We start from the raw sequence: 16,792 nt of genomic DNA, 5'->3' as shown, positions 1-16,792 counted from the left end.
TAAACAACTCATGTTACAGACACGGAGATGATTGGAACGTGTAAGATAGGACATTTCAGTCTGAGTAGAGGAATACTTGACTATTCATGCCATTAAATTAGTCCGTCACATACCATAAACACAAAGTCACACACAAAAACCGTCAGGGACGATGGGTGTATATAACAGTATATAATACTATATATATATGGATCTACTCCACATATTACGTTTTGACATGTTAAAACTCCCACGTCCATTCTCGAATCTAGCAGACAATACACGAATCAATCCAAAATTGAGCCAAGTAATTGACTATTAATTAATTTTGTTTTATATGGCAGAAAAGGAGCTAAACCCTGTAATTTTCAGATATATTGTGGTGATTAAAGGTTATTTCCACTTTAATAAGCTTTGGTTTTAAAAAAGTGTTTTTTTTTCGTTGTATGTTCCAATATTTCTTGAGGAAGCATTGTTGACATACTCTTGTACCAAACTCTGGTATCATTTTAGTAAGGCTTGTCTTCGGACTTTACACTCACCTGGAAGAGTGGTCACTAATGTCCTCACTTATTTTTTTTTTAATTATTGTACGCTTTTATATTAAATAAAAAAATCATAAAGAATACTTGAAAAAACAAACAAACAAACAAACAAAACCAAAGATGATACGAGGTGAAATTGTATCAATTGTTTTGGATCAGTCTTGTAATTAAATTTGAAATAGATCTAGACAACAAACAATAAGTCTGTGCGATTAGTAATGTTTTTACCAATTGCTTTTTGTTTAACGCTCTTTCCTGCTTTTAGCTGTGAGCTTGCGCTCCCAGAGCTATTTTTATATGTATTTTTGTTGTATAGGTTAGAGCTATTTTTATATATTTTATTTTTATAGGTTAGTGTCAGATTTTATAATTGTACTTCCGCATATTTATAAAGGTTAGGCGGGATAGTATAAAAAGTGATCTACTACATGCTTTCTAAAAACAGTTGAGTGTACATTTGACCAATGGTCAGTACCATATCTGTCTGTGTGACAGCTGAAGATCTTTGTGGTCTGTCGTCTAATTATTTTATTATTCTGTACCTGGGACGGCCTGTAAGTTTGCTATTGTTACTGCTGTTTTAAACTGCTTTTAGCTGCTGCAATTACTCTGCTGAAATAGCTGCTGCTTATAACTGCTGTTGTAGATCTATTCTAATTCTAGGGAATCTAGTGTTATTTTGTTTCTGCTATTGATAGTTTTGTTATTGTTTCTGTAGATCTATTCTAGATCTAATTCTAGGGAAGCTAGTGTTATTTTGTTTCTGTAGTGTTGCCTTATTAGTGGCTTAGTTATATTTATAGTCTGTTTCTGTTCTTAGTGAATACTAATAGTAAGTGTACTAAGACTAAGGTGTTCTTATTTTAGTTAGTGTTATAGGTTGGTTGTAGTAGTAGGATATTGTAAATCTAGACTAGTTTACTGTAGTTTGTTTGTCGATCTAGGTCTAGGGTAGTAGTTGTAGTGATTTAGTTAGATAGTTGGTTTGGTTAGTTTGTTAGTGTTTGTAGTTTGTAGTGATGTAGATTTAGAGGGTTTTAGTTAGTTGATGGGCTCAGTAGTAGTGATTAGTCAAGTTAGTGTATATATTATATTTTATTATTGATTTATTTTTGTATGTAAATAAAGTTTCTTTTTGTTTTATTTATCGTAAACTAAAGATTGTTATCTTGTTTTCATTTAGTTAAGTTAGTATAGTTAGTTGTCTGGTTACTTAGGTGATTCTAGCCCCTTGGTCACCATACCGAGGTGCACAGATTGAGCCCACCCAGTAGCGCAAACATCTGCCTACTGTTGGTAAATGTTAATGTTGAGCAGAAAATAGGTCCTCCCACTCGCGCCTACCTGACCTGCTCACATAGCTTTTAACCAGAAAAAAGACAGAGTGAGTTGATATAAGCTTTTAAAAAAAAACATTCAGCCATATCAGAACATCGGTTACCCTTCATGGAAATAACAAGTACACCTTAGAGGACCACCAATTACCACTAACGAGATCAATAAGTACACTTAACTGGTCGCCAATTACCACTAACTGGGCTACCATTTACCACTAACTGGACCAACAATTACCACTAACTGGACCATTATGTACACCTAACAGGACCACCAATTACCACTAACTGGACCATTAAGTACACCTAACAGGACCACCAATTACCCCTGTAACTGGGCCACCAAGAGTAGAAAATGATGATGTATATGTTACCGACAAAAAAACAACAAGTCTTCTTGGGCCTGTGTTACTTTACTAGAAGTCTCGTCTGTTAGTCACGAGACTGATGGCATGTTAATAACGAGGCCCTGGACTTAACATTGACAATATAGGTCAAGGGCTGTGTTTAGGGGCTTAACCGAGACTGTCTGGATGTTCATTAGAGTCTGGCATTGTCAGGAGTGAAAACTTGGGAGGGTTGTAGGAGTGCGGGGGGGCGTCCCAGGGAGCAATAGTTCAGTTACCCACTGACGCCATCATCAGTTGAGATTTTTTGAAACAGCAACAAGAGTTGGAGTTTCAATTATCTTCTTCAAGGGGTTACAATGTCAGAGGGTCACAGATTCAAGTAGCTATGGCATGAAAACATGCAACTAAAAACATTTAAATCATTTTTTTACCAGATGTAGCAATTAGTCTAACTATCAAATGTTTTACAAGATGTAACATTTAGTCTAACTAATGTTTTACAAGATGTAGCATTTAGTCTAACTAATGTCTTACAAGATGTAGCATTTAGACTCACTAGCAAGTGTTGTTGAATATGTAAGTCTCCAATGTAGCCATGGATTTGACAAATGCTTGTATTGAAATGGGATGACACTGGATGAAAGGGGATGTAAGTAAAGCTGAAGGGGGGAGGGGGCAGTGCTTAAGTCGGAGAGTAGGTCAACCAGCTGTTGATTGATTGACTTTTAAGATTTCTTGTCCACAAAGAGGTTTCCCTTAGTCTATAAATATGTCTGAGAGGACGTTTGCTCCGTCGTAGGCCTATATTAGTATGTCTGGAAAATCTAGGGGGGGGGGGAGAAGAGGAGAGAAAGAGGGATTATTTGTTGCCGCGTTATTAAACTATGTAGCACTGACCTAGATCTACATTGAAGTCTGTTAACACAAGCAAAGACAAACTAACACATCATCACCACACACACACGCTTCATCACACACAAGCAACCGACATTCACATACAAACCGACTTCACCGCCACACACACACATCCAGGATCTATCACCAGGGCCGGCCTTAGGTAATTGGGGGCCCTAGACCCTAGGTGAATTAAATTTTGTGGCCGTTAGTGAAAATTGAAAAAATACAAATTAAGACCGAAAAATACGCAATGAATTAAAAACCTTCATATATCTATATCTCAATTAACAATTAAGTATATTTTAAAAACACAATTTCCGTAGCGTTCAATTAGCGTTCCGTAAACCCATTGCATTAAATCAAGAGACCGTATCCATAAACAAATGGATGTGATGGGGGCCTCCAGACAGAAGGGTCTGTGCAGTGCCACTCCTTCATTCTGGCCTCGGGATAGAATCCTTTCAAAGGTTCATAAAGAGATTTATATCGAACCTTTTGGGATACTTCCAAGAGAAGCAGTACAGTACTGCAGGCAGTATCCAAACCTGAAGGTTTCATGTTGAAAATATAAACAGGTCAGTAGTGACATTTTCACATCTTAAAATTGCAAATGGCTATGTAATTCTTTTTAATCCATGCTAAAACATATCTAAATATTTTTTACCTGCATGGCTTACCAAACAACGGGTCCAATCACTCTTTACAAATTTTTCGGTTAGAAGATAATTAAATTTAAAAGTTAAACTCCGGAAAGGTTTTATACAATTTTATTTTCCTCCATTTGAAGTGCAGCATCCTTCCTCTTCAATATTATGCTGACCTGCTGACCTGTTATATTTCTTCAACATTTTCAAGACATGAAGTCAGCCTTTTGTCAGATAAATTCACATGTGAATGAAATGATTAAGGATCGATTTTACAATTTTACGAGAAAACCGGAAGTCGTGCAAATAAACAAGTCTCGATCCATCAGTTTTTGTCTGCTTTATGAGTACCAAACCTAACCAAGCGCCATCTACTTTGCTCTGAAAACTTTTTTATTTTTAAATAACATTTTAAGTTGTTTTTTCGCAAAAAGACATTTTCGTTTCGTTTTTTTTAAATGTATAAAACTATTCCTCTGAACTCCTTTCAAATATTTTTTCAGGTCGAAAAGAACAAAACGAAAACCTGGGTGGGTGGACATGGGTCTAAAAATAACGGCTCTAAAGGTTTTCCTCGAAATTTGACATTTAATGTACACCTTAGAGTAACTTTGGTTTTACCGTTATACTTTTTTCAAAGTATAATAATCTACTAATTAAATTTGGTCTGGAGGTCTAGACAATCTATGTCTTGAACCCATATTTTTCAGAAGGAATTCCTGCATATATTCTTGAAAAAGTGAAATAAATAAAGGTTCAGTAACATTTTGCGCACCGTCGTCTAGGTCTGGATCTATAGGGCTATCACCAAACCATCTTCTAAGTCTGGATCTATAGGGCTATCACCAAACCATCTTCGAAGTCTGGATCTATAGGGCTAGCACCAAACTGTCTTCTAAGTCTGGATCTATAGGGCTAGCAACAAACTGTCTTCTAGGTCTGGATCTATCTATAGGGCTAGCACCAAACCGTCTTCTAAGTCTGGATCTATAGGGCTAGCACCAAACTGTCTTCTAGGTCTGGATCTATAGGGCTAGCACCAAACTGTCTTTTAAGTCTGGATCTATAGGGCTAGCATCAAACTGTCTTCTAAGTCTGGATCTATAGGGCTAGCACCAAACTGTCTTCTAAGTCTGGATCTATAGGGCTAGCACCAAACTGTCTTCTAAGTCTGGATCTATAGGGCTAGCACCAAACTGTCTTCTAAGTCTGGATCTATAGGGCTAGCACCAAACTGTCTTCTAAGTCTGGATCTATAGGGCTAGCACCAAACTGTCTTCTAAGTCTGGATCTATAGGGCTAGCACCAAACTGTCTTCTAAGTCTGGATCTATAGGGCTAGCACCAAACTGTCTTCTAAGTCTGGATCTATAGGGCTAGCACCAAACTGTCTTCTAAGTCTGGATCTATAGGGTTATCACGAAACTCGAATCTGTGTTTTTATTGTTTCCATATCTAATATTATAAAGCAGAAAGTAAGGCGTATGTATGTATGTATGTATGTATGTATGTATGTTTGTATATATGTATGTATGTGCGTGTGTGTGTGTATGTATCTATGTATGTATGTATGTTTACCTTTACCTTTACCAATCCCTTAGTCTGTTGGACCGTCGGGGCACCAAGCCTTTGCGAGCTCCGAAGATCTTGTAATGTGGCCATAGATTTTAAGCTTGCGTTTTTTTTACTATAGTTAGAAGGTCACCATGGGGTCCGATCGCTGCAGCAACCGTGTCTCTAAGCTCTTGGTTTGTGGTGCGGTCTTTGAAAGTGATACCTAAAATCCTTCTGTAGCATCTCAATTTCCATATTATTTGTATGTGTGTATGTATGTATGTATGTATGTATACAATCAAAACCTTTTGACCAATCTTGATCAAACTTGTCATACATGTTCCTTAGATTATGGCGGAGACGTAGACTATGTTTAATGTCCTTCCCACAACCGATGGGCCCACAAAATATAAAAATAAAATTGCTAAATTTAGATCTATTAAAGAAATACACTTTTTGACTAATCGGATAAACCCGTTTACACAGTATTTTATATTTGATACGAAATATCTGCTTAACAGATAAACCCAAACTAAGGCCCGCAGGCGCGGGTTTACATCCGGTTAGTAAAATATAAAATTAATACAGGCTTTATTTTTTTTTAAAGAAAATAGTGTTTTTTTTGTGTGTTTGTGTGTGTGTGTGTGTTTTTTTTTTTGCCATATTATCTGTGTCACGCTATAGCAAACAGAACGTCTGTGTGATTTCATGGCCAAGCCTGAGTGTACATTATTTCTCTTCTTCCTCTTCCAGTCGAAGATAAATGGCGTAGGGAAGACTTATCGAGCGATGACCTAATTATCTGGTAAACATTGAATGAACAAGACTCTAAAATTAGGTCTGTGTTTGATCGGATACATAGATTATAATAATACAAAAAATCTAGAGCAGATTCATCTTAGAAGACATCATCTCGTAACGTAATATGTAGGTCTACTGGCTGTATTATCATGTGATGAATGCATTGCCGGAAGTTGTTGCATTGACATGCGCTGTGTGGATTGACTCTTTAAAAGTTCTTGACTCTCTGACTAAGGGAGTGAATAAAGACGATAGAGTTGCTAGACCATGTTTGTAACTAGACCTCTAAGTAGCTGTTATTCAAGTATGTTTGACATCGGATGTATTCTCTGTGTCTTACACTCTACACAACAGTGGTTCCCAAACAGTCTCTCTAACGGAACACTTCACACATTCTGAGTATTTAAAGAAACACTTTATTTATTTTTTTAGAGAGAATAATTCACGTGGTGGCCCACTAGTTAATTATTCTAGTAGTTCCTGGAACACATATTCAGGCCTCGAGGAACATTAGGGTTCCGCAGAACACAGTTGGGGAAACACTGCCCTTCAACAAAAGCTTGTAAAATTGTTACATTCCCAAAGACAATGTTAAAACATTTTTTAAAAGAAATTGAGCCCTAGTCTTCTTGTCACTATAGCAGGTTCAGTGCCCGCTTGTCAAATTAATTATCAATATGTGGCGTATATGGTATCTTGTCCAATTAATTATCAATATGTGGCGTATATGGTATCTTGTCCAATTAATTATCAATATGTGGCGTATATGGTGTCTTGTCGAACTAATTATGAATATCTGGTGTATGTGGTATCCTTTCAAATTAATTACCAACATGTGGGCTATGGTATCCTGTCGAATTAAAAATGAACTTATGGGTTATGTGGTATCTTGGAGAAATCTTCTCCGCTGCATGAACTCGCTTAATGAACAGAAATCAACTCGAGTTAAGTCTCTTGTGTCCACTAAGATTCGAACTCCTGCTTATCAAGGTGAAGTGAAGCTTATTAAGGAGGGGCGGGAGGACTGTCTTTCTCCACTTTGTCTCTAGTAGCTTGAAGCCCTCTGAAATTATGTTCAAGCTGTTACAGTGACATAGTAATGCTGACCTGGTCACATCTGTCTACCGAAAGAGAAATTGACCTTTCAGGTGGTCATCGATATTCCTAATACAATATGGTATCCTGTGTCCAGAGGCGTAGCCCTTCACTTTGTCTAGCGCTGGAGCCCTCATTGCAACGGGAAACAAAACGGAAAATAAACAAAAGTAAATCAATAAATCTTCATTTGGTCTAATCTTTCCAACCCGATGTCTGCTTATCATTAAGTCTTAATTTGGTCTGATCTTTCCAACCCGATGTCTGCTTATCATTAAGTCTTAATTTGGTCTGATCTTTCCAACCCGATGTCTGTTTATCATTATTTTCTGTATTTCTCTATTCATCTATCCACCTCAGAGGCTCTACAGCTCACGCAGGGCCACCTCCTGCTTCAAAATATCTTTCCTCTGCCTCTACATCATCAAGACATCTTTTACGGGGCATACTTTAGGGTCGCCTTCGTTTATTTTTTAGCCGAGATACTATTTTCGCACTCTATTTTCTGATACTCAGTCAAGGTGACTTGCACAATGGAGTTTTTTTTCCCTTTTCTGTTACTATTTTTGAGTCTTTTTATAGTTTTTATATCTCCTGGTTAGTGTTTATTCTGATCCTGTATCATTCTTGTGTAGTTCTTCGTTTTACTAGTAAACTGAAAACTAATTGTAACCACCCTAAGCCTGCAACTAGACTGAAAATATTTTTTTTATACCTTTTCTTCTAAATGGCTTTGAATAGTTTTGAGATTGTGGCGATCAGACAATGTGTAGTTGATGTTCTGTTACTTATGGTTCTCTCCCTTAAACACATTACTGAAAGCTCCAACAATAGTGTGATGCCCAGAGATACAAATGTAAACTATACATTCAAAACTGAGACTCTTCAAATATAAATACATTTTTTTTTCTGGAACAAGGAATCACTCAAATTACTTTCACAATATTTATAAATGTACAATACAATTTAATTAAACAAATTTACAAGCTTTCTTTAAGTCCCCAAACTATTGATGTCCCTTTAAATACTTTTTTTTTGGACCATCTCCGTCCTCCCGCCTTTCGGAACCAACCAATCACCTTTCGTGCTCGTGGAATTTCTAAACCACTCCTTTTATGGTATGGACTTTCAGTGATTCACATGCCGCCATGATCTTGTAATGCAAACATTCAACCAATGAACGAATAATAATTCGTTTTTCGAAATGGCCTTGCAAGCTTCTTTTCCGTGACAAATTATAATACTACTATTAATAGACTTCATTGGCAAACCAGGACCGTCTAAAATATGTGTACTTTTATTTTGGCTAATCTACGATGAATTTATTTTTGTTTTTTTTACCTTTTACAGACGATATTGGTTGAACAAGGAAATGACTAAAGGTCCCAACAAGGTCATACTGAGCTCCGAAGACCTGGTGTTTGTCTTACGGAAAGACATGGGCAAAGGTTCACGGGTAAGGCAATGTTTTTTTTTTCTTAATAACTAAGGTCAAAAGGTCAGTTGTTTTGTTTTAATTGAGCATGTTTTTTGTTACAATTTTCTTTCAAACAAACAGCCAGAAAGACAGACAGATAGATAGATATATAGATAGATAGATAGATAGATAGATAGATAGATAGATAGATAGATAGATAGATAGATAGATAGATAGATTGATAGATTGATAGATTGATAGATTGATTGATAGATAGACAGATAGACAGACAGATAGACAGATGGATAGATGGATAGATGGATAGATAGATAAATAGATAGATAGAAAGATAGATAGATAAATAGATAGATAGAAAGATAGATAGATAGATAGATAGATAGATAGATAGATAGATAGATAGATAGATAGATAGATAGATAGATAGATAGATAGATAGATAGATAGAAGAAAGGAAGGATTATGGAAATAGAAAGGGAGAGAACTCTAACCCCAGCCCTAAAAGTTCAAGCGTATGAAAATTGATTTCAGACATTCCAGGAACTGTGTGAGCCCAGAATCGTCAGGGGAGATAAATAACCAGGAGGAAAAGTGGGGCGGGGTTGTGCATGGCATGTGACAGAAGAAAAAAAAATGTGAGAGAGAACTTGTGTCTGTATCTGTGTATGTCTGTCTGGCGTTGTCTGTCATAAGCTAGGGGAGAGCATCTCACATTCTGTAACATTTTGTTTCTTAAATTCATAAAGTAATGGACAAAGTTTCTGGTTCTGTTTATCTAGAAAATATAAATATTGTGTCACATACGGTCATCGAAATATTTATTGTGCGATACTAGCCGGATATGGGTGCCTATTGGTCTTAGTTTGAGTAGCCTATTACTGATGCACTGGATTGGATGTCAAACATGGCGAATGCAACCTTCACATTTTTTAAACTTTTGCTGCGAAAATAAAAGTAGAGCGTGAAAATGGGTGAACCCGTTCAGAGTCAGTCATCTAATATATAAAGTTTAAAGCATAAAGAATGTATCGATATACACATGTATGTCCCGCATAGGAATCAAACTTGGCATAAATGTTCCTTAGATCATGGCGGAGACCGTAGTGTATGTTAAATGTCCCTTCTGCACAGTGTTATGGTTCGGCCCATGACACAATGTGTGAGAAATGTGTAAGTTCTTCAGGATGGGCCTCACCAAGCTATTTGATGTTACCTTTATGGCGTTATAGGATTGAGTCCATTGCACTTGCAGGGATGGAACCCCAGAACCCCATAACAAACTTGTCACCAATCCTCAAGTGGGTTCCTTTCGCAAACCTCCACACGGCCTAGGTGGTACAGTGAAGGGATATGAGGGAGCTTCCCCGGAATGCTTGGCCCTTAGCCTCGCTTCTAACCCGAGCGTCTTGGGATACAAGGCATCTTTAATAGGTTTAAAACAAATTACGTCTGCTTAGGTCCCTCCAGGTCAAGGGTTCATACAATCAGATGGAGGGAAGCTTCCAGGGGCCTAGACTTCCAAGAGTCTTCCTCTCAACTCTTTGAACACACAAAAAAACATCTCTAAATAAAAAAAATTATACAGCTTTACAATCGAAATATATATACACGTTTATGTGTAGCCCTACTACTCTACTCTAAAGGCTACTCTAAAAACAGCGTTGTTTCTATTTTATTTCTACGATGTAACTAAGGCTATCTTGTTTCCCTCTTTGTTAACCTTGGACTTTGAGACTCGTCCAAAATATATCTCTGTTTGAAAAACAATCATTTGACCCCCCACCCCACCACTCGTCTCTCCATCTCCCTGTAGTTCTTGACTATTTCAGTCTCGGGCAGAGATTCAACTAAAGTCCAAAGATAATCTGTTGAATCATAGGTCCTAGATCTGTCCACAACAAGCAGACTGAGGCAGCAGATACTACGCTAAGCCTATCTGAGATGACGGTTCTATAAGGTTTCATTAGTCTAAGTGAGGTCTGAGTGGCGGGAGAGAAGAGAGAGAGAGACGTGAGAGGTGAGATTAGGGAAGAGTTATGTCCCGTTCTAGTCTACCTCTTCCTCCATTTTTTTGCTGCTGTTTCCATATCTTTAGCCATGGGAATACCACGTGATCTACGGTTCGAAAGCTACACAACAGACGCTAATCATTTTCAGGTCCTTTGCTCCAAAAACGATTGTCTAACTATCAGGCAAACCCATGCAGTTTTCAGCCAGAGTTTGTTTCATTAAGAGACTTCTTTTCACATACGTTTTATGTTTTGTAGACTAGACTTTCCCATTCATTTAGTTACAACAGCGTTTATGTTTTGTAGACTAGACTTTCCCATTCATTTAGTTACAACAGCGTCTATGTTTTGTAGACTAGACTTTCCCATTCATTTAGTTACAACAGCGTCTATGTTTTGTAGACTAGACTCTCCCATTCATTTAGCTCTATAACAACAGCGTCTATGTTTTGTAGACTAGACTTTCCCATTCATTTAGTTACAACAGCGTCTATGTTTTGTAGACTAGACTTTCCCATTCATTTAGCTCTATAACAACAGCGTGTACTTATTTTGCGATAAAAAGTAAATTCATCATCAAAATTTGTTTTCCCTAAATCTATTTAAAGATGGACATTTAGGAAGTGCAAGGTTATAAAGCTGCCCCTCAGGTCACAGTCAAATAAACTATAGTCCATGTAACAATTTTAACCATTTTATTTTACTTTGTTACAATTACAAGTGCTACAATGGCAGTCAACGTTACAAGTAACAACAGTATACAACTAATCAACATCTTCATTCAAAGTAGTGATAATAATATTGAAAGTGGTGACAATAATTATAAAATTAAAACAGCAACACAAACAGTTAAATGGTTATCTAGCACCTAACTGCACCTGCAGCTGGGACCAGTGCAACACAAACTGTTAAATGGTTATCTAGCACCTAACTGCACCTGCAGCTGGGACCAGTGCAACACAAACTGTTAAATGGTTATCTAGCACCTAACTGCACCTGCAGCTGGGACCAGTGCAACACAAACAGTTAAATGGTTATCTAGCACCTAACTGCACCTGCAGCTGGGACCAGTGCAACACAAACTGTTAAATGGTTATCTAGCACCTAACTGCACCTGCAGCTGGGACCAGTGCAACACAAACAGTTAAATGGTTATCTAGCACCTAACTGCACCTGCAGCTGGGACCAGTGCAACACAAACTGTTAAATGGTTATCTAGCACCTAACTGCACCTGCAGCTGGGACCAGTGCAACACAAACTGTTAAATGGTTATCTAGCACCTAACTGCACCTGCAGCTGGGACCAGTGCAACACAAACAGTTAAATGGTTATCTAGCACCTAACTGCACCTGCAGCTAGGACCAGTGCAACACAAACTGTTAAATGGTTATCTAGCACCTTACTGCACCTGAAGCTGGGACCACAGCAACACAAACAGTTAGAATAATAATCCCAATAACGTTATAAAATTGCATATTAAAATATTTATTTAAAATTCTTAAGTAGGAGTAGGAATACAATCAGGTTTTTTAAAGTTATTTTACAGATTTAGAATTTAACATGTATTGATGTTATTAGGCTGGCCATTGTTCCACTTTAGTGAAAGTCCATGGTCCACTCTACTGGTTACCTACATCAAATAAGTTCGAGCCTGGTTGCAAACACTGAATGAAGGTTGTTAATGAAGGTCGTTGTTGGGTCATAGCTCCAGACAGCTGGTTGTACAAGTCGTTGTTGAGTCATAGCTCCAGACAGCTGGTTGTACAAGTCGTTGTTGAGTCATAGCTCCAGACAGCTGGTTGTACAAGTCGTTGTTGAGTCATAGCTCCAGACAGCTGGTTGTACAAGTCGTTGTTGGGTCATAGCTCCAGACAGCTGGTTGTAAAAGTCGTTGTTGAGTCATAGCTCCAGACAGCTGGTTGTAAAAGTCGTTGTTGAGTCATAGCTCCAGACAGCTGGTTGTAAAAGTCGTTGTTGAGTCATAGCTCCAGACAGCTGGTTGTACAAGTCATTGTTGGGTCATAGCTTCAGACAGCTGGTTGTACAAGTCGTTGTTGAGTCATAGCTCCAGACAGCTGGTTGTACAAGTCGTTGTTGAGTCATAGCTCCAGACAGCTGGTTGTACAAGTCGTTGTTGGGTCATAGCTCCAGACAGCTGGTTGTACAAGTCGTTGTTGGGTCATAGCTCCAGACAGCTGGTTGTACAAGTCGTTGTTGAGTCATAGCTCCAGACAGCTGGTTGTACAAGTCGTTGTTGAGTCATAGCTCCAGAAAGCTGGTTGTACAAGTCATTGGTGGGTCATAGCTTCAGACAGCTGGTTGTACAAGTCGTTGTTGAGTCATAGCTCCAGACAGCTGGTTGTACAAGTCGTTGTTGAGTCATAGCTCCAGACAGCTGGTTGTACAAGTCGTTGTTGGGTCATAGCTCCAGACAGCTGGTTGTACAAGTCGTTGTTGGGTCATAGCTCCAGACAGCTGGTTGTACAAGTCGTTGTTGAGTCATAGCTCCAGACAGCTGGTTGTACAAGTCGTTGTTGAGTCATAGCTCCAGAAAGCTGGTTGTACAAGTCGTTGTTGAGTCATAGCTCCAGACAGCTGGTTGTACAAGTCGTTGTTGAGTCATAGCTCCAGACAGCTGGTTGTACAAGTCGTTGTTGAGTCATAGCTCCAGACAGCTGGTTGTACAAGTCGTTGTTGAGTCATAGCTCCAGACAGCTGGTTGTACAAGTCGTTGTTGAGTCATAGCTCCAGACAGCTGGTTGTACAAGTCGATGTTGAGTCATAGCTCCAGACAGCTGGTTGTAGAAGTCGTCGTTGAGTCATAGCTCCACTCCAGTCAGCTGGTTGTACAAGTCGTTGTTGAGTCATAGCTCCAGACAGCTGGTTGTACAAGTCGTTGTTGGGTCATAGCTCCAGACAGCTGGTTGTAAAAGTCGTTGTTGAGTCATAGCTCCAGACAGCTGGTTGTACAAGTCGTTGTTGAGTCATAGCTCCAGACAGCTGGTTGTACAAGTCGTTGTTGAGTCATAGCTCCAGACAGCTGGTTGTACAAGTCATTGTTGGGTCATAGCTTCAGACAGCTGGTTGTACAAGTCGTTGTTGATTCATAGCTCCAGACAGCTGGTTGTACAAGTCGTTGTTGAGTCATAGCTCCAGACAGCTGGTTGTACAAGTCGTTGTTGAGTCATAGCTCCAGACAGCTGGTTGTACAAGTCGTTGTTGAGTCATAGCTCCAGACAGCTGGTTGTACAAGTCGTCGTTGAGTCATAGCTCCAGACAACTGGTTGTACAAGTCGTCGTTGGGTCATGGCTCCAGACAGCTGGTTGTACAAGTCGTTGTTGAGTCATAGCTCCAGACAGCTGGTTGTACAAGTCATTGTTGGGTCATAGCTTCAGACAGCTGGTTGTACAAGTCGTTGTTGAGTCATAGCTCCAGACAGCTGGTTGTACAAGTCGTTGTTGAGTCATAGCTCCAGACAGCTGGTTGTACAAGTCGTTGTTGAGTCATAGCTCCAGACAGCTGGTTGTACAAGTCGTTGTTGAGTCATAGCTCCAGACAGCTGGTTGTACAAGTCGTCGTTGGGTCATAGCTCCAGACAGCTGGTTGTACAAGTCGTCGTTGAGTCATAGCTCCAGACAGCTGGTTGTACAAGTCGTCGTTGGGTCATAGCTCCAGACAGCTGGTTGTACAAGTCGTTGTTGGGTCATAGCTCCAGACAGCTGGTTGTACAAGTCGTTGTTGGGTCATAGCTCCAGACAGCTGGTTGTACAAGTCGTTGTTGGGTCATAGCTCCAGACAGCTGGTTGTACAAGTCGTTGTTGGGTCACAGCTCCAGACAGCTGGTTGTACAAATGTAGCTCAAGAGAACTTATGTTTGAAACAAAATAAACTTTTGTCTTTTTCTTTCAGAGCTTTCTAGTTCAAAGGTTGAAATGTATTTAAAAAAATATAATGCAAGATGTGGAACGATTTAAAGCACAAACTATCTTTCAATTCCCTTTATCACTAATGCTTTTCATGCTATTAATTCACGTGGTCGTGTAGTATATTCGTATGGGATGCTTGCTCTTACAGGAGATTATCAATTTCATGAAGATGTAGTATTTACATTAGTCTGTTATGCATGTTTTTTTTTTTTAAAAAAAACTTTTATCTATGTAACTTTTTGTCGCTTTCAATGTTCATATTTAAATCTAAGAATTCTGAGTCCATTTCCCATTATTCCAATCACCATCAAATTGTATTTCTCATCCAGGTGTCTAGAGCTCAATTACTAAAACACTTTTAACGCTCTGGGGCTAAATGCCCATGAAGCCATTAGTGACTCTATGAAGAATTACTTTTATAGCCCTTTACTGACCGAGCTAAATTGTTTTTAACCGGGTTTCCTTACATAAAAACCTATTACGTAGCATTTAACTTTAAACGAATGTCCAAAAAGTGGATCTTGTTGACTAAATTTAGTCGTGACCCTACTTTGAATATTGCCTCATCTCTCGTGAAATTTCCTGGAGCAAACGAGAGTCTCGACAAAAGTTTGAAAAAAAAAAAAAAAAGAAAGAAAGAAAGAAATGTAACAATGTTTGTCGTTGATGAAAGTAGCCCAAGAGATTAAATAACAAGAGAGAAAAGCAAGACACTTCTACTGCTAAAAATACACATTATTTTAAAAGAAACAATAAACTGTATCAAGAAAGTTTAAAAACAAAAAGTTAGAATGTTACGATAAGTGTTTCTCGCGTTTTCTTTTGTTACATTTTAACTACTTATTTTAGGGTAAAGCTGCTGTTTGTCTGTTCGTTAGTCTGTCCGACGTGTTTAGATCTTCTGACATAAAAGAGCTCTGCCGAACCCCGAATCGCGTATTTTGTGCTCAAAATTGGAGTAAATATTATTGTTATCATGGAAGTGAAATTAAATGTCAACCTCTGTTACTGCTAGGGTTAAGTTTTGTTAAAGGGAAACAAAATTCATTGTTGTCCCCTTGACTGTGTCCACTGAGAAATGTTCTGAGGATGTGGCAGGTCTGCAGCAGTGCCGCCCTTTCACAGTAATAAGGATCCTTGTAGGCATGGGCGTAGCCAGGGGGGGGGGGTTCTTGGGGTTCAACCCCCCTCCCCCCAGAAATGAATTCCCCCCCCTGGGGGGAGAAACGGAATTAAGTGACTGATTTTTGCTTTCATTTTGTTTATTTTAGGTGAGATTTTAATACTAAATCATCACTTACCTCAGCAAAGCCGAGGCAGTTTTGAGTTAAAAACCCTCTACCAGGGGGTTTTGAGTTTAAATCCCCCTACCAGGTGGTTTTGAGATTTAAAAAACCCTATCAGGGGGTTTTGAGATACAAATCCCTCTATTAGGGGGCTTTGAGTTTAAAACCTTGAATTTTAAACCCCCTACCAGAGGTTTTTGCAGTTAAATCCCCCTCTTCTATAAAACAAAACAAAAAAAATGCAAACAACAATCCCCAAATTCCAACAGCACAGTTAAGGAAGATTTTGATTTTAAAACCCCCTCCAAAATTTACGATAAACCCCCTCTTCAATATAAAAAAAGCAAATTAAACACTTAAAATTCTATGAGCGTAGCCAAAGGGGTTTTGAGTTTACCCCACACACACACCTCCAGTTGGGGTTTGAAGATAAAAAGTACCTCTTCAATATAAAAAAAAAGCAAATTACACACTAGAAAATCTATGAGCGTAGCCAAAGGGGTTTTGAGTTTAAATCTCCCTCCTCCAGATGGCTTTAAAGTTTAAAACCCCTCCAGATGGTTTTGAGTTTAAATTCCCCTACAGAGCGTTTAGAGTTGAAAACCTCTCTCTTCAATTTTATTTTAAAGCAAACTACAGTCACCAAATTCTATGATCGTAGCTAAATGGGGTTTTGAATTAAAAAAAACAACAAAAAAACTCCAGAGATTTTGTAGTTTAAAACCCCACAACAAATGATTTGACAAAAAAACTTTCCTTTTCGATATAAAATCTAAAGCGAAATACAGGCATGTAATTCCAAGAGCGTAGTCAAGAAAGGTTACAAATTTCTACCAGTGGCTTGGGCTCCATTAATAAAGTGTGAATAGTCTTCTGCCGAAATTGAAAATCATTAAATGTGGCTCAACAAAGATGGCTAAGACAGATTTTAGGAGT

General features: G+C 38.5%; 1 protein-coding gene across 1 annotated transcript in view; it reads left to right on the top strand.

Moving 5' to 3' along the window:
• The window catches only part of LOC106062536 (uncharacterized), a 237,360-nt gene that overhangs the window by 137,318 nt on the left and 83,250 nt on the right, over positions 1-16,792 (top strand). Inside the window, exon 5 of the mRNA XM_056012798.1 lies at positions 8,549-8,654. Within this exon, the coding sequence (XP_055868773.1) occupies positions 8,549-8,654 (106 nt within the window). The remainder of the gene's footprint in view (positions 1-8,548; positions 8,655-16,792) is intronic.

This window comes from Biomphalaria glabrata, chromosome 15, assembly GCF_947242115.1.
Source record: "Biomphalaria glabrata chromosome 15, xgBioGlab47.1, whole genome shotgun sequence".
Taxonomy (NCBI): Eukaryota; Metazoa; Mollusca; class Gastropoda; family Planorbidae; genus Biomphalaria; species Biomphalaria glabrata.
Note: the sequence above shows the minus strand (reverse complement) of the source record. Positions and strands in the feature narration are given on the sequence as shown.